Below are 25835 nucleotides of genomic sequence, written 5' to 3'. Positions count from 1 at the left end.
CGCAGAGGGGCGGCGCGTCCACAGCGCATTGCGAGGAGGAGGAGGAGGTGGACGAGGAGGAGGACGAGGAGGAGGTGGAGAGAGAGACAGAGAGAGAGAAGCAATGGCGAGCGACGCGGCTCCGTTTGGAAGCGACGCGGGCCACGGAGGAATGGGGGTGCAGGATGGAGGGGGCATCGGTGGAGGGTCACCGTGCTCGGTGGATGGCGGTGCATCCATGGTGGTGGTCGTGGGCGAATTGAGCAGTGACGAGCAGCTGAGAGTGGCTGTGGAGGATGTGGAGCGAGGTGAGTTGCAGCGGCGGTGTGTGTGTGTCTTGCGGTGTGTGTGTGTCTTGCGGTGTGTGTGTGTGCGTCTTGCGGTGTGTGTGTGTCTTGCGGTGTGTGTGTCTTGCGGTGTGTGTGTGTGCGTCTTGCGGTGTGTGTGTGTCTTGCGGTGTGTGTGTGCGTCTTGCGGTGTGTGTCTTACGGTGTGTGTGTCTTGCGGTGTGTGTGTGTCTTGCGGTGTGTGTGTGTGCGTCTTGCGGTGTGTGTGTGTCTTGCGGTGTGTGTGTGCGTCTTGCGGTGTGTGTGTGTGTTGCGGTGTGTGTGTGCGTCTTGCGGTGTGTGTGTCTTACGGTGTGTGTGTCTTGCGGTGTGTGTGTGTGTCTTGCGGTGTGTGTGTGTGTCTTACGGTGTGTGTGTCTTGCGGTGTGTGTGTGCGTCTTGCGGTGTGTGTGTGTGTCTTACGGTGTGTGTGTCTTGCGGTGTGTGTGTGTCTTGCGGTGTGTGTGCGTCTTGCGGTGTGTGTGTGTGTCTTACGGTGTGTGTGTGTCTTGCGGCGTGTGTGTGTCCGTGTGTGTGTGTCTTGCGGTGTGTGTGTGTCTTGCGGTGTGTGTGTGTGTCTTGCGGTGTGTGTGTGTCCGTGTGTGTGTGTGTCAGTGTGTGTGTGTGTCGGGGAACGTGTCCGTGTGCGGGAGGAGCGGTGGCGCAGTGGTTAGCGCACTGCGCTACGAACCTGGCAACCTGAGATCGATTCTCGCCAAATATCACCGGGCAATGACAGCTGAACGGATCGTGGGCCTCCCGTGGGTTGACTCGGCCTGAAATAAACGCCAGGTGCGGTGTGTAAGCATCAGAACTGGGGGGAGGGGGAGAAGACAAAAGCGGTCGGGCGTGGCCCTGCCCAGACCCCCCCCCCGGCCGAGCGCGCCATGGCGGTCTGAATGTGCGCTCGCCAACAGCTCCTACACAACGATCTGTGCGCTCGCCAACAGCTCCTACACAACGATCTGTGCGCTCGCCAACAGCTCCTACACAACAATCTGTGCGCTCGCCAACAGCTCCTACACAACAATCTGTGCGCTCGCCAACAGCTCCTACACAACGATCTGTGCCAGGCTACACCGGCGGTGATCTTCATCTGTGTGCATGTCGCCGCGTGGCGCGTGCTGCTGTAGGGGAGAGGCCGCACAGAGGGTAGCGCACTGCGCTACGAACCCGGCGACCCCAGTTCGATTCCAGCTCTACAAGCAATAAGCAGTGGTGAATATTTTAACCGGTCGTGAGCTTCCCCTGGATCAACTCGGCCTTAAATCAGTACCAGCTGCGGTATGACAAACATCAGCACTGGGGAAGGGGGGGGAAGGCGGCTGGGCGTGGTGTCGGCCACACCGCTCCGCCGCGTGCCGCCCTTCATCGGTGCTCACTCACAGCACTTGCCACAACAGCCTGTTAGCGGTCACATGGGGGGGGGGGGTCTTTGTCTTTTGTCTGTGTGTGTGTCGGTGTGTGTGTGTCTGTGTGTGTGTCAGTGTGTGTGTGTGTCAGTGTGTGTGTATCGGTGGGTGTGTCAGTGTGTGTGTATCGGTGGGTATGTATCGGTGGGTGTGTCAGTGTGTCTGTGTGTCTGTGTGTGTGTATCGGTGGGTGTGTCAGTGTGTGTATCGGTGGGTGTGTCAGTGTGTCTGTGTGTATCAGTGGGTGTGTCTCCGTGTGTATATGTGTGTGTGTGTGTTGCTGTGTGTCTGTCTCTATGTACGTGTCTTTGTGTGTTTGTGCTTTTGTCTTAGTATCTTGAGATTTATTCGCACGCGATATGAATGGATGACTAATTGTAATTAAGGCCCCTCTGTGCGCGCGTCTAATTATCAATCACGTATTGCAATCACGTATTGTAATGAAATGCTTGCATCTATTAACGGTAAATCATGTAAAATAGCAATTATGACACGGGTAATGTCGCAGCGTATCTCATACGAGGCAAACGAACATCATCACGTCGGATCGGTCTGTCGCCAGCGTCTTCCCACTTGGGGAGTGGTGGGTGGATTTCGCGCTTTGCGCTACGAACCCGGCCACCCGAGTTCGATTCCCGCTCATGACAAAATAACAGTGACAGCGAATATTTGAACCGGTCATGGGCCTCCCGTAGGTCGACTCAGCCTCAAATGAGTACCTTGTGCGATATGCAAATATTAACACTCGGAAGACAAAGGCGGCTGGGCATCGTCATCGCCACCCATCCCCGCATGCGCCGTTCCGGCCTTTATAGGTGCTCGCTAATAGCACTTGCCTCCATAAATCCGTGAAGGCTATACGGGGGATCTTTGTCTGTGTGTCCTCTGCTCGTATCCGTGCTCCGCGCGGGGCGTGACCCGCGCGTGTTCGCCGCATCGATCTCCCGCATCGATCTCTCCATCGGCTTAGCCCTGACCTAGCCCCAGCGTGAGAGGGCAGCCCTAGCCCTGCCTCCAACACTAGCCCAGGTCATAGCCCCAGCCCTAGCCCTGTCTCTAACACTAGCCGAGGTCATAGCCCCAGCCCCAGCCCTGTCTCCAACACTAGCCCAGGTCATAGCCCCAGCCCCAGCCCTGTCTCCAACACTAGCCCAGGTCCTAACCCCAGCCCTAGCCCTGTCTCTAAGCCTAGCCCCTGTCCTATATCTAACCATAGCCCTTTCCATTATCTGCCATCCTAGCCCTAACCCCTAATCCCTAACCCCTATCTCTAACCTTCATTCTGACACGAGTACCCATGTATGAACCTAACACGAACCTCACCCATAACCCGAGCGATAGTCCCCAGCCATCGCTCTAACCCCAAACCCACGCACGAGTCACAGCCCGCACATGAACCCCGTCCATTACCCTCGCCCTAGCGCAGGCCCTAGCAGCGCTCCTAGACCAAAGCTCATAGCCTAACACTTGACGTCATGCCAGCAATTGTTCTAACCCTACTCCCACCAATTGTCATAGCCCTAATCATTAACCATAATCCCAGCTCTTTCCTAACCCTTGTTCCAATTCTAACCTTAACCTTGACATTAACCATAGCCCTAAATCCCTTTAGTCCAATGCCAGTTATTCCTTTGCTCTGACCATAGTTACAACCCTAACCTTGATACTAACCACAGCCCTAATCCTAATGCTAGTCTTAACTTTGACCATAACCCTAAGCCTAACCATCGTAGCCCTAACCCTCGCCCTAACGCTAGTCCTGACCTTGACCCTACAGCTCCAACCCGAACTCTAAGCCAATAAATCCAAGCACCCTGGCGCTAGTCCCAGTTCTACTGTCACTCTAATCCCAGACCTACTGTCACTCTAACCCCAGACCTACTGTCACTCTAACCCCAGACCTACTGTCACTCTAACCCCAGACCTACTGTCACTCTAACCCCAGACCTACTGTCACTCTAACCCCAGACCTACTGTCACTCTAATCCCAGACCTACTGTCACTCTAACCCCAGTTCTACTGTCACTCTAATCCCAGACCTACTGTCACTCTAACCCCGGTTCTCCAGCCCTGGTCCTAAACCTTGACGCTGTCTCATTCCTGCACAGCTCGTCCACTCATTGTGCAATCTCAGTGTTGTAATTTTATCAAATATTTAAGATTTTTATATCAATCACGTGGTGATTTCGTGCAGACTCTGTCCATATATCTCATCCTCATCATCCTCGTCATCATGCGTGGTGGTGGTGGTGGTAGTGGTGGTGGTAGTGGTGGTGGTGTTGGTGGTGGTGGTAGTGGTGGTGGTGGTAGTGGTGGTGGTGTTGGTGGTGTTGGTGTTGGTGGTGGTGTTGGTGGTGGTGGTGGTGTTGGTGGTGGTGGTGTTGGTGGTGGTGTTGGTGGTGGTGGTGGTGTTGGTGGTGGTGTTGGCTACACTGCACGTGGCCTGTAATCCACGATTGTGGAAGCAGCAGCGAGGGTTGGTGGATCACGCAGAGAGGTCACGAAACTCCCTTCTTCCCTTCTTCGCCAGGAGAATGCGGCGAAGTGTGGACTCATCTCCATCTGTTCCAACTCCCTTACCGTGGGCGTCGAGGATCCATCTGTATGGGATAGAGTGTTTCCCCCTTGCACGTGGGGTTTTTTCTCTGGGTGCTGGCTAAGATATCCTATATATATAATATATATGGAAAAAAAATTGAATATTATCTTTTTAAACACTGCAGAGAATATTTTAACATCACATCGGATTTTTTTTCTGAATATCAGGAATCACAATACATATATAGTATCATTATTATTGTATAATTACTCGTGGTATTAATTGGGGCACGTGTGGGTAGTCGGTGTTATCATGGCCGCATCTCGCCCCGTAACAGCCCCGCAAGAGTGAAACACCACCATGGTCGCTTTAACGCATTCAGTCCAACAACAACAACAACCACCAGCCGTGCCTGCACCATAACAATGGTGCACACTCACAACAGCCGAGATGTCCGCCTGTGACCGAGTGTGGGGAGCGGTGGCGCGGCGATTAGCGCAACTGCGCTACGCACCCGGCGACCCGAGTTAGATTGCAATAACAGCGACGATTATCTGAACCGATTATGCCCCTCCTCACCCACACTCACACACTCTCACACACACTCACACACTCACTCACACTCACACACACTCCCCTGGTCTACTCGGCCCTGAATGAAGAAGCCGGTGAGTTGTATAATCAACATCGGCACTGGGGAGACAAAGGCGGCCGGGCGTAGTGCTGGCCACGCCCTCGTCTGCCGTGTCGACCTTCATAGGTGCTACTCGCTGACAGCACTTGCGCCAGCAGTCTGTTGAGGCTACACGGGGGACCTTTACCTTTGTGCCGTGGAAAGGCACCCGGGCACGATGGTGGTAGACTGGGTAGGTGAGTGGATGTGTGGGTGAGTGGTAGACTGGGTAGGTGAGGGGGGTGTGGGTGAGTGGTAGACTGGGTAGGTGAGTGGGTGTGTGGGTGAGTGGTAGACTGGGTAGGTGAGTGGGTGTGTGGGTGAGTGGTAGACTGGGTAGGTGAGTGGGTGTGTGGGTGAGTGGTAGACTGGGTAGGTGAGGGGGGTGTGGGTGAGTGGTAGACTGGGTAGGTGAGTGGGTGTGTGGGTGAGTGGTAGACTGGGTAGGTGAGTGGGTGTGTGGGTGAGGGGTAGACTGGATAGGTGAGTGGGTATGTGAGTGAGTGGTAGACTGGGTAGGTGAGTGGGTATGTGGGTGAGTGGTAGACTGGGTAGGTGAGTGGGTATGTGGGTGAGTGGTAGACTGGGTAGGTGAGTGGGTGTGTGGGTGAGGGGTAGACTGGATAGGTGAGTGGGTATGTGGGTGAGTGGTAGACTGGGTAGGTGAGTGGGTATGTGGGTGAGTGGTAGACTGGGTAGGTGAGTGGGTGTGTGGGTGAGTGGTAGACTGGGTAGGTGAGTGGGTGTGTGGGTGACTGTGCAGTATAACGGAGTTTGCAGGGCAGAAAGTGTCCGCTAGGAAGCGGTGTGCGGTAGAACAGGGTACTTGTTAGAACCGGAAGTTCAGCTTCACTGATGTGTCCTTGAAATGGCGGGCGTTAGTATGAGATGTGCGTTAGAACAAGATGTGTGTGTACTGGTTTGTGGTTAACGGGGTGAGCGTAAGAACTCGGGGTGGTGGGCGTGCTGCCAAGGGGCGAGTCTGCAGACCTCACCGGGCTCCCCCCTCGCTCCACACGTCCCCTCGTCCTCGGGACTCCGAATGAGCCCCCCTACGAACCCCCACGACTCACACGAAGGGGGTGCATCGGAATGCGTGGGTGGGTAGGGGGGGGGCTCTCTCCGTCCCCCATGGCCCCTAACGCCCCCCCCCCCCTTCGATGCAAAATTCTGCAGTCTTGGCTGCACCCCACGTCTCCTCCCGGCAATACACGATCGGAGGGGACGGGACGGCGGAGGGATGATGATGATGATTCTAATTATAATGATGATAATGATTCTAATTATAATGATTCTAATTATAATGATGATGATGGTTCTAATTGCTCCTGTGTATGTGCTGTGGATACATGTTCGGTCCAATTCGCTGGCTCCACGGGTTGATAGCCGGCGGCGGTCAAGGATAGCGGAAGAGCGCGAGGCGAGGAGTGGAACTTGTCCGTGAAGACGGAGCGATGGGGCAGTCGTCTCGCGTCCAACGTTCCGGGTGGACCCCCTACGTCGCAGACACGCGGGCGATGTCGGCAGGCTGGCGGGGGGAGGTCTTCGTCCAGCAGTGGATCGCCATGGCTGATGGCGGCGATGATGATGATGATGATGAATTAGCGCTCATTCACGTGCAAGTGCTTTATTTTGCGTGGTTGGAGGCTTGGGGCCGAAACGTCGATTCCTTTGTGTGTTTCATTGAGTGATGTTGTACTTCGTAGGGAGGAGGCGAGAGAGGGAAATTAAATCCATCGCCTTTGTTGGGGCGAGACGCAGGGAGCAGCTGAGTCAGCAGAGTGCGGTGATGATTGCCCGGTGTGGGCGTGCGTCAGTCGGGGTGTCGGGAGCGGTGGTGCAGCGGTCAGCACGCTGCGCTACGAACACGAGTTCGATTCCCGCTCACGGCCAACACCAAGTGACGATTTTCTGAACCGGTCCTGGGGCTCCCCTAGGTCTACTCGGCCTCAAATGACTACCTGCTGCGATGCGTACATGTCGCCACGAAGGGAGACAAAGGCGGCCGGGCGTGGTGCTGGCCAACTCTCGTGTGCCGTGCCGGCCTTCACGGGTGTTGCTCGCTAGCAGCGCTTGCCCTCGACAGCCTGTTAGAGGCTACCCGGGGGACCTTTGTCTCCGTGTGACCTTGCTTTGATTTCTGGCCATGAACAATGTCAGTGGGAAGTGCGATCCGTGGCGCTGCCCTGGGCCGCGCGCGGTGCACACAGAGCAGCAGTCGCGCCTCCAAGTGTGCACGCCAACAAACCTCAACACATTCGCCAATGCCACTGTGTGGTCTTAAAAATATGACAGGCGACGTTTCGGGCAATGGCCCTGCTTCTAGGGTCGCGCTCATTGCACACAAAGTGCTTGCCGCATATGAACCCACAAACGCTTTGTTGATGTCGTCAAGGGGCACGCGAACTGACTGCGGTCATCCTTGCAGCAGCAGCTGTTGCTGCTGCTGCTGCTGCCGCTGCTGCTGCCGCTGCTGCTGTTGTCTCGCCATCGAACCACGACGGCCACCGCAGGTGCGCTGCTGAACGCGCGCGGTATATTAGGAAGCCACTGGAGATCTGCACTTTCACATCTCAATATAACTTGTTTTTGTACAAAGACAAGGATCCCTTGGGGCAAGTGCTGTTAGCGAGCAGCACCTGTGAAGGCCGGCACGGCACACGAGGGGGTGGGTGGCCAGCACCACGCCCGACCGCCTTTGTCTCCCTAGTGGCGATGTTTACTCACCGCGCCAGATGCTCATTTGAGGCCGAATCGACCTAGGGGAGGCCCGCGGCCGGTTCAAATAATCGTCACCGGTCTTGGCCGTGAGCCAGAATCGAACTCGGTTCGCCGGGTTCGTAGCGCAGCGCGCTCACCTCTCACCTCTACACTACCGCTCCCCACACACAAACACACAACAACAACTGCCATTCGCCACGAAGTGGCGATTACGTCACCACGACGCTCGTGCCAGGCTATGTGCACGTTGAGGTCACGTGAAGTGTCGAACGCCCGCTGGCAGGAGGTCACAGAATGGACCCAGGTGCCATGGGTTGAATGCTTGAGATGACTGGTCGATGCACCACCTGTGCCCCCTACCATGCCAACTCGCTGTGTTATGCGCCCGGCGCTCCGCTCGTTGTTATGAACGTCGCTCTTCTGCCCTCCGCTGTTGCTGGAGGGCGACTGCCTCCAACTGCCCAGTAGCAGCAGCAGCAGCAGCGTCCTTCACGAGTCTCCTCCACAGAGGCCGATCTTGACGCACCGCTGGTACTACACACACACAGCGCGGCGTACCCAGAGCAAACTGGCGCACACGAGCGGGATAACGGGGAGAGCTCCACGCGATTGTTTGGCATCCAAAACCTGCCTCGCTGCCATCTCTCTCCTGCCGTTGGTTGGGTTTGGCAGGGTCCGTGCGGCCAACACTGCGGGTCCTGCTGCTGCTGCTGTTGTTGTTGTTGTTGATTCTGGCGGCACGAGCCATCACGGTGGTTGGCTGGCGCCTGGCCCGGAGTGAATGAGTTGCATTGTCGCTGCTGCTGCTCGCGCGGGTTTAATGTCGCTCGTCAACTCGCTCGTCTCCGAGTGACATTTGCCGGCGTCTGCTGCCGCTGCTGCTGCCGCCGCTGCTGCTGCCGCCGCTGCTGCCCGCGTCCAACAGCCGCGAGTCAGTAACGCCGACAGAGCGCGCGCTTGGATCTCAACCTTACAGGAGGCGCCATGAAGCAGCAGCCACAAAGCCACTCGGGCTGCTGGCATGGACCGTGCCAGCAGCGATGCCTCGTGAAGAGCACAGCCTGCCGACTGCTACTCCGTGCTCCTGCTGCCCAGCTACGAGCAGACCTACCTCAACCCAACCCCTGTCAATACCAAAACCCCACTCTTTATTTCAACCACGATCATCGTATGTACAAATGTAATATTGTTGTGAAAGCGCCTTGGAGTAGGGCGCTGTATAAATCGACGTTAGATCAGATCCAGGAGAATTCTGCAGCAGCAGCAGTGAGATGGTTCAGGAGCTCGAGGCCACTGTCGAGGCTGCTGCTACTGCTGCTACTGCTGCTGTAGCTGCTGCTGCTACTGCTGCTGTAGCTCGCCACTACGAGAGGGCTTCAGCAGACAGAGAGAGTCCGTGTCGTGTCGCTCTTCCTCAACCTCCTCCGTTGAAGGAGCGCAGCCCGCAGTGGGTTCACTGTGTGGTCCATAGCTTGTGCAGCATGGCCACAGTCTCACTGCTGTGGCCTGTCTTCAATCTACAGTACCTCTAAATGTCTCTCTATGTATGGGTCTCTATACATGTCTATGTACCTCTATATTTGTATGTGTCTCTCTGTGCCCCCTATGAGTCTCCATGTATCTCTGTGTGTCTCTGTGGGTTCACTGTGTGGTCCATAGCTCGGGTTGCATGGCCACGGTCGCACTGCTGTGGCCTGTACCTTGAATTGATCGTCTACGCATTGCACTGCGCCACAAACCCGGTGACCCCGGTTCGATTCCCTCTTACGAGTAACAGCATCGCTGGGCACCTGTTGCGGTGCGCGGTGGGCATGACACATCAGCGACGGTGTTGATGGCCACCCACAGCCCCCCTCGTGCTCCGCGCCGGCCCTCGTAGGCGCTCGCAGCACTCGTCCCAACGGTCTCTGGAGGCTACACGGGGGACCTTTGTCTCTGTCTTTGCAGGCGTGCGTGGCTGGGAGGTGAACGGCCGGTCGCGCTCGCTGGACCAGCAGCTCAAGATGTTCGTGTCGCGACACTCGGCGCGATTCTCAGCCGAGATCCAAGGTACGAGACAAACCCCGGCTCGCACGAGGGCGAGCACTGGAGACGCCATCGTCGTCATCTTCATGAGCAGCAGCACCACCGTCATCATCAGCAGCGCCACCGTCATCATAATCATCAGCATCGTCATCAGCATCGCCATCATCAGCATCATCATCAGCACCACCGTCATCATCATCATCAGCATCATCAGAATCAGCACCATTGTCGTCATCATCAGCATCATCATCAGCACCACCGTCATCATCATCAGCACCACCGTCATCATAATCATCAGCATCGTCATCAGCATCGCCATCATCAGCATCATCATCAGCACCACCGTCATCATCATCAGCATCATCATCAACACCACCGTCATCATAATCATCAGCATCGTCATCAGCATCGCCATCATCAGCATCATCATCAGCACCACCGTCATCATCATCAACGTCATCATCAACACCACCACCGTCATCATAATCATCATCAGCATCGTCATCAGCATCACCATCAGCATCATTATCAGCACCACCGTCATTATCAGCATCATCAGCACCACCGTCATCAGCGTCATCATCGCCATCATCAACAGCATCGTCATCATCAGCAGCAGTAGGCTCACCATGACGAGGATCATCACCACTTCCACCGTTATCTTAACATCGCGAACATCACCATTAATACTCACCATCATAACCACCTTCATTTTTTCATCACAACCACCCCGATCACGATCTAACATGATCTGCAGCAGCATTCTCATCAGCATCATCATCCTCATGGTCCCTTCTGCGTAGTGACGCAGCCGTCACGGTGTGCAGGCGGTGCAACTGCGCCAGGGCCCACACTGCCCGGGGCCGGTGGCGGTGGGGGGGGGATTGGACAGAGGCGTTGCACTAAGGGGCCCTGCCACTCACGCTGCCCCCCCCCACTGTGTGTGCTGGTGTCTGTGGGAGTCTTCGCTGGCTGTGTATCTCCACGTGAGCCCGTGGGTCTCTCCGTGTACGAGGACGGCTCTCGATGTACGGAGCGGCGCTCTTCGTTGCGAGGCCCCGTGGGCCCCTGGCGGCCTTTAGTGCGGCCCCTGACGTGCGGCCCCCCATAATACACAACACGTGACGACCCCCCCCCCCCCATTCATCAACATGCTGTCAAATCCCCAATGGTTGTAAACGCGTGTGGTGGCCCTCACACCGATGATGTCTCGTCGGGCGGGATGGTTGTGCCAGCGTGGTGCGGCCGGCGTGGTGCGGCTGCCCGGCGCGCCAATTCCGAGCTCGCTCGCCGCGCCTCATCGGCGATTCATGGCGCGAGGTCAACTCTCTCCGGATTCCTGGGGAGGGAGGAAGGAGAGAAAAAACAACACGCCACAAATCTCAGCGGCGGCGGCGGAGGCATCCGCGGTGTCTCGCCGGGCTTAACCCTCGCGCTGCCGGATCTCCAGCACCGGGGAGACAAAGGCGGCCGGGCGTGCTGTGTTGCCCGCCCCCCTCCACTCAGTCGTGTGCCGTGCCGGCCTTCGTTGGCGATCGCTTAAAGGCGCCTTCCCCCACCTTTTGGGGGGGGGGTCTCTGTCTGCTCGTCTCCTTGTGGGGGGTGACGCCCCAGGCCACGCGGGGTCTTCCCGTTCTTGTCCCGAGTCCTATTCGCCTCATTGCTCCAGCATGGCTGTGTCTGCTTCGCCTTTGTGGTCTTGGGTGACCCCAGGGTCTTCTCTTGCGCGTGAGAATCTCTCCTCGTCTCCTCTTGAGCTCTCACCTCGTCGCACAAAGTCAGCTTAGAACTTGAGCTCGCTCACTCACTCGCTCACCTACCCACTCAATCATTCACCCACTCGCTCACTCACTCACCCTCTCAATCATTCACCATTTACTCATTCATCTACCTACTCAATCACTCGACTGGGTGAGCGAGTGAGTGAATGAGTGGGCGAATGAGTGGGTGGGTGGGTGAGGGAGTGGGTGAATGATTGAGCGAGTGAGTGAATGAGTGAGTGAATGAGCGAGTTCATCGAGTTCCCTGTTTATTTGGCTTAACCAGGCTGGGAACTCAAGAGACCACAACGCAGTCTCATTTGCACGAGTGGCATGGATCATCTAAATGGCAAAGGCAAATAAAAGAAAGTTACAGCGACCAAGGGAATAGACACATCATGGCCGAGACGGCCGCGTTACCGAAGAAATCGATAATACCGCACGGACATCCGGTCGATATTGAAGAAAATTCATTTCCTGTGATGAAAGTTGGCACGGGCAAATTAGGTTTGAAGGTGGACGGGAAGGCAGAGAGCTCCTCAATCGAGCAGTGGATTGACCAATGGGGAGTGTGCACGTGCGCAGGTGCCTGTCGAGTAATGATTTGATGAACTGCGAGGTACGAGTCTGAGCTCTGCTCGTCAACATGAATGTCGGTGGTCGCGTTCCCCATTGCCCCCCCCCCGCCCCCTCTGCTGGCTGCTCCGCCCGCTCCTCTTCTCCTTCCTGAAGGACAAAAAGTGTTGCACCACGAGAGCGACGACCTGCAGAGCGTGGTGCTCATCAACCCCGCCGAGGAGACGGTGTTCACAGAGGTGGGGCCCCCTCCCATACCCCCCCCCCTCCACCCTCCCCTCCATCCCCCTGCATCACTCGCTCCCCTCCACCCCTACCCCCCCTCCACCCTCGACCCCCCTCTCCATCCCCCTGCATCACTCCCTCCCCTACACCCCTACCCCCCCCTCCATCCTAGACCCCCCCTCCCCTCCATCCCCCTGCATCACTCCCTACTCTTGATGTGCGTGAGCGTCTCAGCATCTCGGGGTGAGTATGTGTTGGTGTGTGTGACGGGATGCGTGCAGTGGAAAGAGCACTGCCCTACGAACCCTGCAGACACCAGTTCGATTCATACACTTAGGTTTTTTCGGTAAAGTCACGTAGGTAAAAAAAGAAGAATAATAAAATAAAATAATAATAAATGAAAAAATAACTAATTTAAATCACGACGTTTCGGAGGCAACACAAGTCTCCGTCTTCAGGTGGGACCGTCACAACTAAATTTACTGTGAGTAAATGTATTATTTACCTACGTGACTTTACCGAAAAACCCTAAGAGTATGAATCCTTGCAGTCACGAAAGCTTCAAATCTATAACCTGTTCGATTCCCGCTCACGGCCAATATCCAAACCGATCAATGGACCTCCCCTAGGTCCACTCAGCCTTCAACTGAGTACCTGGTGCAGTGAGTAAACCCCATCAGCATTCGGGGGTGGGGGAGACCGCCATTCACCTTCGTGAGCCGAGTCGGCCTCACAATCGGCGCTCGCTAACGGGGTCACAGCACTTGCCCCACGGGCCGGGTGAGGCTATACGGGGAGGCGGGATCCTTCTCCCTTGGCTTTGCGTGGCGGCTTCTTCTGCTTCTGTTGCCTTTGAGTTTCGATTCGTGTCCTCCTGTGCCCCAGGTCGGCCCTGTAGGCGCGTGATTCGTGTCCTCCTGTGCCCCAGGTCGGCCCTGTAGGCGCGTGATTCGTGTCCTCTGTGGGAGTGGTGATCACGAAGCCACTGGAGCTATGCACTCCTAAATACAAATTGGAAACTCATTTCTTTAGGGTTCAGTTTGTTGTCCCCCCCCTCACCTCCGATTAGTGTGATTGGCTACGTACGATGCTAAAGAAGTTCAACATACTTAGTTTGAGGTAGGGATAGCCTCGGGAGTGATGCCAGGGCTATAATTTGGGGTATTTGAGGTGGCAGGGTAACATCGTGTTCGTGGTAGTATCGGGGGTGGTGTTGGGGTAGATGTTGGGATTGTGCTAGGGGTCGTGTTTAGCTGTAGGGGTACCTTACTCTTTGGTTCATTCGGTAAAGTCACGTCGGTGAAAATAATAATAAAATTAAATTAAAAAGTGAAAAAACAACTAAATAAAATCACGACGTTTCAGGCACAACACAAGCGTCCTTCATCAGGTGGGGACCACCACAGCGAGAACAGTTGCTGAGGTTTGCCAACGAGGTGGCTTTGAGAAGAGTTTATATAGCTGAGGAGGGTGGGGGGGGGGACGAGGGCGGGGTGAGTGTGGGGGCGGGGCGTGGGCTATGGAGGCCAATCCTCAGGGTGGACGTGATGCTCCTGTACATCGGATGGGGGGGGGAGTGGGATGGGGGGACACATTTGCACGATTGAAACACTGCACGTCAAATTTCCTAGTGATGGTAGTGAGCAAGGCTGGGAATAAAATACTGGAGATGTGGATATGAATATAAACTATAAGGCAGCTAAAGTTTAACTTGGTTAACAACATCCATCCAATGATTGCTCAATTTGAATCCATCCTCTCGGTTGAAGTTGTGTCTATGTTTGTATATCTGGATGGCTTCATGGACAAATCTTATGAAGGGCGCTTGTGTTGCGCCCGATACATCGTGATTTAATTTACTTGTTTTTTCACTTTATTTTATTTTATTATTATTTTCACCTGCGTGACTTTACCGAAAGAACCAAATAGTATGGATCCTTGCAGTCGCGAAAACTTCAAATCTAGAATTCAGGGGTACCGTTAGGATCGTGGCATGCGTCACGCGCGTCTGCATTATGTGACCAGCATGCAAGGGGGTATTAGCCCCCCCTCCCCCCGCCGCTCTTCAAGCTCACGCGTGTGCCCCCCCCCCCCCCGCGTGTGCCCCCCCCCCGTGCCCCCCACTTAGGTCCGAGCCCTGGTCGCGGGCGCGTGCCGCCACAAGCTGCTCGTCCTGGCCGGCTGCTGCTACGAGGACTCGGGGGACCTGTGTCTCCGCGACGGCTTCTTCACCCCCGACTCGCTCGCCGACATCATCTTCTCCGAGCCCGAGGTTCCCCCCCCGACCCCCACCCCCCCCCCACACGATCACGATGCCAACCCAAACTCTATCCGTGACCCTGCGCAGTGGAGTTAAACGAAACTTGCTACGCTGATTTGAAATGCGGAGAGAAAACCCGGAGCACCTGGAGAAAAATCCACGTGACAACGGGGAGAGAGAGACACGCAACCTCCAAATATACAGCAGCAGGCGTCAGGGTCGGGATTGAACCCACGACCTCTTGCATACCAGGCGAGGTAGTCAACATCTCCTAGTCACCGTGGCACCCCAAGTACAATCCTAACCCCAACTCTGTCCCTAATCCCTACCCCTGGGCCCCCACAAGCGTATCCATTAACCCAAACCCCGAGCAAGTGCAGTGTCCACCCCTGTGCAGTGTCAACGTGAGCGCTACCACAGCCCTAACCCTGGCACACTCCCGACCCCGCGGTCTTGCCCCCCTCCCCGCCCCCCCCCTCACCGCCCCCCACCCCTCCCCGCCCCCCCTCCCCCTCCCCCTCACCGCCCCCCCCTCCCCGCCCCCCCCTCCCCGCCCCCCTCCCCCTCACCGCCCCCCCCCAGGTGACTGAGCCCCCGAGCTCCCCCGAGCTCCCCCCTGACCGCCCCCGCCTCACCCTGCACTGTCCTCGCCGTGGGGGGTGGCACGCGCTCTCCTCGCCGGCACTCGAGCACCTGCAGCAGGTGAGCGAGCGAGTGTACAGGTGTGTGTAGTGGTGTGTAGGTGTGTAGTGGTGTGTGTAGTGGTGTGTGCAGGTGTGTAGTGGTGTGTGCAGGTGTGTGTAGGTGTGTAGTGGTGTGTGCAGGTGTGTACAGGTGTGTGTAGCTTTGTAGTGGTGTGTTCAGGTGTGTGTACAGGTGTGTGCAGGTGTGTAGAGGTGTGTGTAGTGGTGTGTGTAGGGGTGTGTGTAGGTGAGTGTGTGTGTAGGTGAGTGTGTGTGTAGTTGAGTGAGTGTACAGGTGAGTGAGTGTACAGGTGTCCCCTATGATACCCCATGTCCTCCGTGATGACCCTGAATCTCCTGTGACCCCCCCGTGACCCCCCGTGACCCCCCGTGCCCCCCCCCCCCCCGTGTGCGCTGCAGGAGCTGCTGGAGGTTTGTGTGAACCCCGAGCCGCTGCTGCCCCCCACCGAGGGGCTGCTCGAGTTCACCGAGTACCTCTCCGAGTCCCTGGAGGTGCAGGGCCCCTTCGACCTCCTGGAGCCCCCCACGTCCGGGGGATTCCTCAAGGTGCAGCGGAGAGCCCCGGGGGGGGGGGGGGGGGGCGGCGGGGGGGGGTCGCCGCCTTGCCCACAGTCGGCCCAGGTCAGGGGTCGGCAACCGGCGGCTCCGGAGCCGCGTGCGGTGGCTCTTGAAGTGACCGCTTCATGGCGCTACTTATTATTGAGGTTTATTTATTTCACCGAATTCGACAAAAATGCCTCCTTGTTATTTTCGTTGCCGACCCGTGGCCTAGGCCTTCTCTCAGCCCATCATACCTCCTCGGGTCGATAAACTGTTCTGTCATCACCACCGAGTTCAACACGGCAACAGTTTCCTGCTGCCACCCGAATACACGCGCCAATGCCAAGTTGTAAATTGACCAGGACGGCCACTGGATTGGAGCCTTCTGTGACAGGCGGCCAACGCGCTACGGCAGCGCCCGCATCACCATCTTGAATCCACTGCTGGATGAGGGCCTCCCCCCAACGCGACGTTGCAGTGGTAGGGGGTATTTGACCATACTTCACCACACCGGTCAGGGGTGCGGGTCGGGTTGGGAAAGGCATAGGGACGTAGACCCGGGTGCATAGATGTAAAGCACAACAATGTGAGTTGTGGGTGGTGGGGGTTGGGGTGTTTGTTAATTGACCACGCATCCACCAAACATCTCGTCTTGAATAGCGAAGGTGAACGTGTATGTCCACTCCCCCCCCCCCCCGCATGGTGGACCAGCTGACTCGCCCCTGCTGCTACATCTTCCCCGGGGGAAGAGGCGACTCGGCGCTCTTCGCTGTCAACGGCTTCAACATCCTCCTGGACGGGGGCTCCCACCCCAGCTCGGGACTCTGGAAGTTGGTGAGGAGGGTGGGGGGGGGGGGGCAGTGGGGGGGGGGGGGTGCAGTGGGGGGGGGATGGTGGGGGGGCGACTCTTCCACATTGACCAGACGTGTTGGAAGAGGAGGAGTACAATGACAAAGATCCCCCATATAGCCTTTAACAGACTGCTGGGGCAAGTACTGTTAGTGGGCACCTATTCAGGCTGGCACGACGCACCGAGAGGGTGGGGTGGCCAGCACCACGCCTGGTCGCCTTTGTATCCCCAGTGGTGATGTTTACACATCGCACTAGATACTCAGTTTAAGGCTGAGTCGACCTAGAAGAAGCCCAGGAGCGGAGTGCACTAACCACTGCGCCACCGTTCCCCACGGTAGCGAAGTATCCAAACTCCACCATACGTTACCTGCCGATCACAGACTAACTGGTGGACCACATGTTCCAAGATGCTTAGTTAGTGTGGAGGAGTAGGCCAAAACACCCTCTCTCTAGAAGGGCTCTCTAGGTTTCCGTATAGCAGTGGCCCGAGCGAGCACTTGCAGGGCTGCGTCTTCATCCTTTAGTATACAACGCCACGCTTACTACCCTTGTGTGGCGCTGCTGGCGGTCGTTGCTCTGCGTTGTGGCAAAACGACCTCACCCGAGCATGGCGCCAGAAGGAGAGCAATCCTCGAGTGAACGAGGCTTTCTTATTCCTCCCTCCCTCTGCTCCTCTTCCTCCTCATCCCCCCACCCTCGTCCTCCCCGTAACCCCCCCCCCCCCCCCCAGGTTCGCCACCTGGACCGGGTGGACTCGATGTTGATCACGCACGCCGGCGCCGACAACCTCCCGAGCGTGAACAGCCTCCTGCAGCGCAAGGTGGCGGAGGGCGACGAGGAAGCCTCGCAGGGCTCCACCTCGCCCAGCGAGTGGATGAAGAACCTCGTCTCCCCCGAGATCGGCGTCGTCTTCTTCAACGCGCCCGACCTTCCTCCTCACCCTCCTTCCTCCTCCTCGTCGGCCAGCGCCCCGTCAGCCCGCACGGCGGCGCAGGAGGCGCGGCTCACGGTGCAGCTCCTGCAGAAGCTCTGCATCAAACCCGAGCCGCTCTTCCGACCCCCGGCCTCCGACGCCCTGAAGCCGGTGACGCTCTTCCACAAGATGGGCGTGGGCCGCCTGGACATGTACGTGCTCAACCCGGTGGGCGACAGCGAGGAGCTGCGGCGCTTCGTGCGGGGCTGGGCCCGCGACCCCGGCGGCCCCGGCACCGCGCCGCCCTTGAACCACGCGACGTCCATCTCGGCGCTCGTGGTGTGGCACCCCGTGGCGCCGTGCGAGAAGACCGTGCGCGTCCTGTTCGCCGGCTCGGCACCGCAGGGCAAGATCCTCGAGGGCCTCGACAGGCTGCGGCACCTGGACTTCCTGCGCAGGCCCGTGGTCACGGAGAAAGACCTCGCGGCGGGCCACGAGAAGGAGGACGCGGCGGCGGGGCCGGCGTCTCGGCCGGCCGGCGACAGGGCGCCGCCGCCTCCGCCGGGAGGCCCGCGGGGGGGCGCGGGGGGGGACCGGGGCCTGGGTCACGTGAACGCCGACAGAAGCGAGGCGGTGAAGAGCTGGCGGGCCGAGCCGGCCGAGGAGGAGGCGGCGGCGGGGTCGGCGTCCGTGGCCCCGAGCGAGGCCGCGGTTCCCGAGAACCGGCAGGAGAAGAGGGAGGCCGTGCCAGCGGAGAGCAAGAAGATGCAGAAGGTCCCGAAGAAGACGGTGAAGGATCCGCAGGAGAGGCTGAAGAGGGCAGACAGCATCAGCCAGAAGGAGAAAGAGGGGAAGCAGCCGAAGAAGGAGGTGAAGCGGGAGAAGGACGTGACGAAGGAAGTGAAGCGTGACGATGTGAAGAGAGCGGAGCGGAAGGTCAGAGTCGACAAGAAGGAGCTGAAGAAGGAAGAGGTGAAGAGGGAGGTGAGGAAGGAGGTGAGGAGGGAGTCGTCACTCTCGTCCAAAACGGAGGAAGAGCCGAAGAAGACGGCCAGGGCCTCGGAGGGGAAGGTGAAACGAGAGGCCAAGGAGGTGAAGAAGGACGTTCGCAAGCCAACCAAGAAGACCCCGGAGAAGCCGCTCAAGAGGGAATCTTCCCTGAAGGAGACGGCGCCCGTCGCCACAAAGACCGCAGACAAAGCCAAAGCGAAGGGGGACAAGAAGAAGGCCGACGGCCCAGCCAGGAGTACCACGGTGACCGCTCCGAATGTGGCGCCGTCACCCGCCCTGGCCACACTCCACACAAAGATGGAGCAGCAGCTGGAAAGGTCCCGCATGTCCACACCTGAAGATCTGACCCGTGACTTCGAAGACCTCAAGCAGGTGGAAGGGGAGGTGGGGGAGGAATCCGGCTTGGAGATCATCGATAAGGGAGATGTCCCTGTGGAAGATGAGGTCCTGGAGGACCGGAGTCCTGAGACGCCGCTGTCCAAGGAGGACATCGTCCCGAGCATCGGCGAAGAGCCCTGCTTCTGCACCGCACTCTCCACGGAATCCCCCGACGAAGGGATCGCAGCCACGGACGGCGAAGCCGAGCTCGAGTCCTCGCCTCCCGAAGAGTCGGGCGGTGAGATCAAGGTGGGGAAAGGAGGCGTGGGCCGAGAGGAGGGGGAGGAACGCGAAGTGGCGGCGGTGGTGGAGGCGGAGCAGGAGGAGGACGATGCTTTCGGGGAATCTTCCGACACGGGGGACTACGAGGAGAAGGCCGAGACCGAAGACAATGACGAGCAGGAGTTCAAAGAGAGGGACAGCACGCGGAACGACGCGAACAACGACGCGGGACAAAAGCCGGGCCCGGGCGGCGGCGAAGCCTCCGAGGGTCCTGGAGACCGCAGTGGCGACGAGGCCGGCGGTGCCATCACGGGAGACGCCACGAGCTCCGCTCGCCCCGGAGCGCCGCGGGATTCTGATAGCCGGACCGATTCGGACGGAGCTGCCAACCAGGCCGACGCGGAGAGCTCCGATGAAGAGCCTGAACGACACGAGGACGGCGGCGGCGATGACGAACAAGAAGAAGCTGCTGCTTTCGAACGCGAACGTGAAAAAGTGTCGTCAAATCTGACAGAAAACTTCCCCACGAGCGGTGGCAAAGTGCCGTCTGCACCATTGCACTACCCTGCCGCGGATAATCTGTCCACCTACCTAGAGATGGAGTCTCTGGCCTTCGTAGGGAACCAGACACTTGGGAACGGAGCCGCTGGGAACGGAGCCGCTGGTAACGGCCACGCGACGAAGCTCCACGTGGACCTAGCAAACCCAGCGTGGTTGGAGAGGGAGCGCCTCGACAGCGAATCGTCCTCCACGGTGACCCGCACGGAGGAGACGCAGGGCAAGGACTGCATCGTCTCGGCACACACGATATCTCCCACCTCTTCCATCGAAGAAGACAGGTCCTTTCAACTGCAGCCTGCGAAATTCTGCCTTGCCAACGTGGCCAAGAATGGCGAGGAGGGAGGGGAGGGAGGGCAGCTGTTCCGGCGAGGTTCGGCGAGCAATGGAAGTCCCCAAAAGAGCCCGGTTCCTCCGTCGCCGCTCCTCAAGACCCCCGGCAGCGAGCGGAGCGTGAACTTCGACCTGACACCCACCGAGATCAGGACGACGCTAGACCGGAACATCCTTAACTTTGAGCAGAAGCTCAACAATTCGCTAAATGATCATATCATTGACGAGACTACGGCCTTCCGCCCGGACTCCCACGCGGTCTCTCCGCCGGCCAGCGCCGGCCACACGCCGTTCTACCAGTCTCCCGTCGAGGAGAAGTTCAGCATGGTGCAGGCGGAGGTCGTGGATGCGACCGCGCCAGGCGCGGCGCCACCCAGCGCCACGAGCCCTGACGGGGAGCAGAACGTGAGCCCCATGGACGAGCCCGTGCCGGACTTTGTCCACTCCGACGAGAAAGTGCTGTCCCCCATGCGCAGCCCCCCGCCTCTGGGCTCCTGCTACCGGCCGCCATCCTGCCAGTCGTCTGCGTCTGAGGAGGAGTCCCCGGGCGGGAGGGATCGGGGCTCGTCGACCACTCCCGAGGCCGCTGAGGCCGCCGGCCCCCCCAAGCTGGACCTGAAGGAGTTCGAGTCGCTGACCGGCGAGGGCGGCGCGCCGAAGAGCACGAGGTCGCTGAGCTTCGACAAGATTCCCCCGTCACTGGGGGTCGCCGCCGACTTCCCCTCGCTCAGCCCCTTCGAGGAGGCGCGGCCGCCACTCGGCTCGGGCCCGGCCACCGTCGGAGAGGGCGACCGGGCGCAGAGGGCGTCCAGCCGGAAGCACGAGGGGTCTCTGTCGCAGCAGCCGCGGTCTTCCTCGGAGAGGTCGCTGTCGCCCGTGGAGGAGAACATCGTGGGGCCGGGCTACATCCAGTTCGAGGCCCCGTCGCCCGAGTCCCAGGGCCCCCGTCGCCCGAGCAAGGCCAATGTGGTGCTCATCCCGGGAAGCGCCGTCGAGACGCGGGCCCCGCCGGAGAAGGAGTGGCGCTACTTCACGGTCGACGACTGCCGCGATCCCCCCGAGCGGGAATCGGCAGTGATGGGGCGTGGAGAAGAGCATTCACACGAACGTGAAGCGGCCCCTCGAGCCGTGGCCAACGGCCCCACAGAGGTGGACTTCTCCCCGTCGGCGGAGGGCCCAGGGCCTTGCCTCCTCTCCGACGCGAAGCTGGGGTGGGGCAACGCCCCGCCGGGCCCCGTCGCACGACCCGAGCCCGTCCTCAACCTGAGTTTGCGCAAATCCGACAACTCCCCCGAGTCGTCCGCGCCGGAGGGCGACCCCTCAGAGAGCGGCGGCCGTGGGTCTCCCCGTGGGGGGAGCGGCCCCTCGCCCGAGGGGTCCCCCGCTGGGTACCCTGTCGTGGAGCTCGCCAAAACGCCCGACGCGGCCCCCGAGGAGGAGCCGGAGTCGGGCCGCTGGCCCTTGATCGAGTCCGTGACGTCGCCCTCGGACCCGCTTGCCGGCTCCCCGCTCACCTCGCCCATCGTCGAGGAGGTAGCCTCTCCGGAATTGTCGAGGAACTCCTCGTTCAGGTCCTCCTCCCGCACCCTCGAGGGGCCGTCCGTTGTGGAGGTGCCGTCGCCCCGAGCCCACCGTGACAACGCGCCGGCCGTCCCGGCACGCGGTGACGGCGCGCCGTGCGACCAGGGGAACGACTCGACTGGCCGCAGAGCTCGCAGCGACGACGACGATGACAACGACGATGGTGGCAGTGGGTTTCTTATCAGCGAGGCTGCACCTCTTGCTGCCGTCGACTTGTGCCTCGTGTCTCCCTGCGAGTTCAAGCACGCGAGGGCATCGCTGTCTCCGATGTCCGATGGGGACAACCGACGTGGCGACCGACCGTGGAGCCCAGGAGGTTGGGACCGTGGAGAGAAACGAGAAGAAGATGAAGAAGGCAGAGGCGGCATCTTGGTGAGCGAGGCCGGGCCCTTGTGCGGGCCCGTCGGGCCGCCGCCGCCACCGCCGCCGCCGCCAGCTGCATCCCGTCACCACCACCACACCCACCACCGCCACCACCACGACGACGACGACACGCCGCCCTCGTCCGTCAGCGAGTCGCTGCCCACGCAGACGGACTCGGACGTGCCCCCCGAGACGGAGGAGTGCCCGTCCATCACAGCCGACGCCATGCTGGACTCGGACGACGACTCGGAGTGCCTGCCCGCCGACAAGCCGGCGCCGGCCCCGCCGCCTCCCCCGGCGCCTTCGTCCGACTTCCGGCATCCGGCGGCGGTGACGGCGGCGCCGCCGGATCCCCGCCCGCCGGCGCGGGACCCCGGCGTGGCCATGGTCGACCCCGAGGTGGCGACGCCGCCGGACGGGCAGCTCAAGCGGGAGCCCGGGGAGAAGGCCGCCAAGGGTCGCAAGGCGACGGCTGCGCCCTCCTCGCCGGGCCGGAGGTCGCACGCCAAGGCCAGGGCAGCCGGGGTGGCGACGGGCGCGGGGAAGGAGGAGGAGAAGAAGAAGGCGAAGAAGAAGAAGGAGGAGGAGGAGGATGTGGAGAAGGATGCGGCGAAGAGCCCCAATGGGAAGACGCGGGCACGGGTTGACGGGAAGGCGGCCGGCACGGGTGAGGCTGCCCTTCAGCAGCAGCAGTAGCAGCATCACTATTATCATCAGTACCAGCATCACTATCACCATCAGCAGCAGCAGCACCACCACTATCAGCAGCAGCAGCACCACCATCAGCAGCAGCAGCATTGTCTGCATCGCCATCGTCACCAGCAGCGTCATGGCTCGTTGCTGTTGCTGCCAGCAGAGCGCGCTCGGCTCCCCCTCCCATCGTGGCGAGCCCTGCGCGTGATCCCCTTGCGAGCTCCCCTCGATTGACATCGCTTCCCCGCCGTGTAACCGCGTATCTGTACACCCTGTTTACCTGCCACCTGTTTACCTGCCACCTGTTTACCTCGTCACCTGTGCGCACAGTCACCTTTATATCCTGTCACCTGTGTACCTGTACTCCTGTGCCCATGTGTGTGTGTGTGTCCGTGTGGGTGTGTGGGAGACAAAGGCGGCCGGGCGTGGTGTTGGCTACCCACCCCCTCGTGTGCCGTGCCGGCCTTCACAGACGCTCGCTAACAGCACTTGCCCCTACAGTCTGTTAATGCTATACGGGGGATCTTTGTCTTTGTGGGTAGCGGTAGTGTAGCGGTAAACTTGCTGTACTACGAACCCGTCGACCCGACTTCGATTCCCGCCCATGGCCAACACCAGTGACCATTATCTGAATCAGTTCTGGGCCTCCCATAGGTCGACTCAGTCTTAAATGAGTACCTGGCGTGGCGTGTAAACGTCACCACTGGGGAGACAAAGGCGGCCGGGCGTGGTGGGTGACCACACCACCCCCCACCGTCCCGGCCGCCGCAGGTGCTGCTCGCAAACAGCCACTCGCCCCGGCGGTCTGTCAAAGTCGACACACGCGGGGGGGAAGGGGGGGATCTTTGTCTTTGCGTGTTCACGTGCGGTGTGCCCCCCCCCCCCACTCTGCGTTGTGCCGCTGCAGGCGCGGGGCGCTCCTCCCCGCGGGGGGCCGCCCCCCTCCCCGTGCACGTGGACCTCGCGTTCGTGCCGGGGCACGCCGCGCCGGGGGCCTGCGACGCCGAATTCTTCCGGCGGGTGCGAGCGGCGCACTACGTGGTGAGCGGCGCGCACGCGGGCGCCAGCCAGCCCTGCCGCGCCGTGCTCGACGCGCTGCTCCGGGGGAAGGCCACCTGGGGGGGCGACGCGCAGGTGAGCCGGGGGAATGGGAGGGCGGAGGTGGGGGTGGAGTGCTGATTCAACGCAGCTCACAGTTCTGTTGCCGGCACGCACGCACACACCTGTGTCACCTGTACAGTACGCACCTGTCACCTGTACAGTGCGCACCTGTGTCACCTGTACAGTGCGCACCTGTGTCACCTGTACAGTGCGCACCTGTGTCACCTGTACAGTGCACACCTGTGTGTCACCGTGACTGATCGTGGTGGTGTGGGGGGGTCCAGGTGACGGTGGTGCCCACGCACGACACGGAGGTGCTGCGCCAGTGGTTCCACGAGACGCGCGAAGAGCAGCGCCGCCTGCACGTCGCCGTGCTCGCCGCCAACAGCACCGTGCTCATGCAGGGCGAGGCGTTCCCCGCCTGCAAGGTCGAGTTCTGAGAGTTCCGCCAGGAGCGTGGTGGGGGGGGGCTGGGTGGTTGAGAGGGGGTGGGGGCCTCCATCGTCATACAACGACGCCTCACGACCGGCCACGATCAGAATTTCAAAATATTTATTTGTACAACACTCCCCCCACAAGGTGCACACCATCTCGACATGTAGCGAGAGATACAGCCACGCCGTCTACTTACAGAGAGAGAGATCGAACCCCAGCGTGCAAGGTCAGGGCCTGAGTCGCAGGGTTCACCCAACCCCGAATGTCATCCATGTACACCCCTGGCATGCGGCGTCAGAGACGTCCCAGACCACAGGGGCCACCAGCGGCCACAACACCCCCCCCCTTTACCGCAGGGCGGCCACACCATTGATCTTACACGGGCGTCACCACCTCTCGCGATGCTGCGATGTCATATCCACGACCCCCCCTCCCGCCTCGCCCCCCACCACTGCCCCCCCCCCAGACTTGGGGATCACGAAACAGGGACCCCTGACTCCACCCCCCGCTCCCCTCCACTGTTCTGTGCGACTGAGCGGGGTGGACATTTCACGCTCGCAGCGGTCACGAATTTGAAACGCAGCCGAGTGTTCGCGCTAAATCTATCCGTGTCGTCAAGGCCCTCCACCACCCGGCACGGCCAAGCAAATCACAACGCCACGTGCTGTACGCGCGGAGTGACTAAGTCACCGTGATGACAAGGGCACAATCGTCGGGCCCCGAGTCTCGGTGCGGTCGAGGGGGCTCGTCCCCACGGGCTGTGCGCCGGTGTCGCTGTCGGCGCGGTGCAGGTCACGTGGCTCCACGTGGCTCCACGTGACCTGCACCAGCCGCGCGGTGATGGAGCGCGGTGCTCGCCCTGTCGTGGCGGCGCAGGTTGTGGTGAAGTGCATGATGGGTGAAGCGGTTCGGGAATGGTCACGACGATGTCCAGCCCTGACCCTTAACCCTTACCCAGACCCTCAACCCCAATGCTATCCCTAACCCCGTAACCTAACCCCTACATCCAAGTGGGTGGGGGAGGGAGGACACCACAGATCTGCTAGGAGTGTACAGTGTAGAGAGGAGGAGAGGGATCGTGTGTGCCGGTGTGGAGGAGGGGAGGAAGATCTCCCGGTGCTCGTGTGTGTGGGGGTCGTTAATGAGTTGTGCGGGGGGGGGGGGGTGGGGGGGTGGAAGGATGGGGGGCAGAGTACGGGCATCACTGCTAGACGAGTGAGTGGGGGTCCCCTGTGCCCCCCTCCCCCGCGCCCCCGGCTCCGTCCGTGGCTGTGTGTCCATTGGACGGCAGCAGGCAAAGGGGCAGCCCTGCAACAGCCTTGCTCACGCCACTGCTCGCGGGTGGGACCTCCACTTAGAGGGAGCATCTGGAGGGTACTTGGCCTACCACGTTGGCCATGGCGTGGGGGGAGAGGTGGGAGTATCCACACCCCACCACCACCGCCACGACACGTGACCGCTGGTGCCACCCATCGACAGAGTCACAGGGGGATGGATGCAATGTCGCTTCGGAGCTGGCCCCGTGCATTCAAAGCGTGTGGCGGAAGGCGGAGTCGAACCCATGCTCCCCCAGTCTGGGTGGCCAGTGTTGCTCATCGCTGCACCACTGCGGCATCCTCACTAAATTAGAAGCGGAATTTAAAGTTGTAATTCAT

General features: G+C 59.9%; 1 protein-coding gene across 1 annotated transcript; it reads left to right on the top strand.

Annotated features, from left to right (window-relative positions):
- On the top strand, positions 1 to 24188 carry LOC144734844 (microtubule-associated protein 1B-like). Its single transcript, XM_078617254.1, has 10 exons — positions 1 to 287; positions 9598 to 9699; positions 12168 to 12250; positions 14365 to 14508; positions 15079 to 15198; positions 15600 to 15746; positions 16452 to 16574; positions 17323 to 22618; positions 23552 to 23778; positions 24030 to 24188. Exons 1-10 carry the CDS (start codon positions 104 to 106, stop codon positions 24183 to 24185), a joined length of 6582 nt encoding a protein of 2193 aa, XP_078473380.1. The 5' UTR covers positions 1 to 103; the 3' UTR covers positions 24186 to 24188.
- Positions 24189 to 25835: the final 1647 nt, after the last annotated feature.

This window comes from Lampetra planeri, chromosome 53 (assembly GCF_965212315.1).
Source record: "Lampetra planeri chromosome 53, kcLamPlan1.2.h2, whole genome shotgun sequence".
Taxonomy (NCBI): Eukaryota; Metazoa; Chordata; class Hyperoartia; order Petromyzontiformes; family Petromyzontidae; genus Lampetra; species Lampetra planeri.
The sequence above is the reverse complement of the archived record's forward strand: the minus strand, read 5'-3'. Positions and strand labels throughout refer to the sequence as shown.

Bases quoted from the DNA above. Each gene is read 5' to 3' on its own strand.
- LOC144734844 (XM_078617254.1), top strand. From the start codon at position 104: ATGGCGAGCGACGCGGCTCCGTTTGGAAGCGACGCGGGCCACGGAGGA. The intron at 15,199-15,599 runs GTGAGCGAGCGA...TGTGCGCTGCAG, and splicing joins CACTCGAGCACCTGCAGCAG to GAGCTGCTGGAGGTTTGTGT. The intron at 22,619-23,551 runs GTGAGGCTGCCC...GTGCCGCTGCAG, and splicing joins CGGGAAGGCGGCCGGCACGG to GCGCGGGGCGCTCCTCCCCG.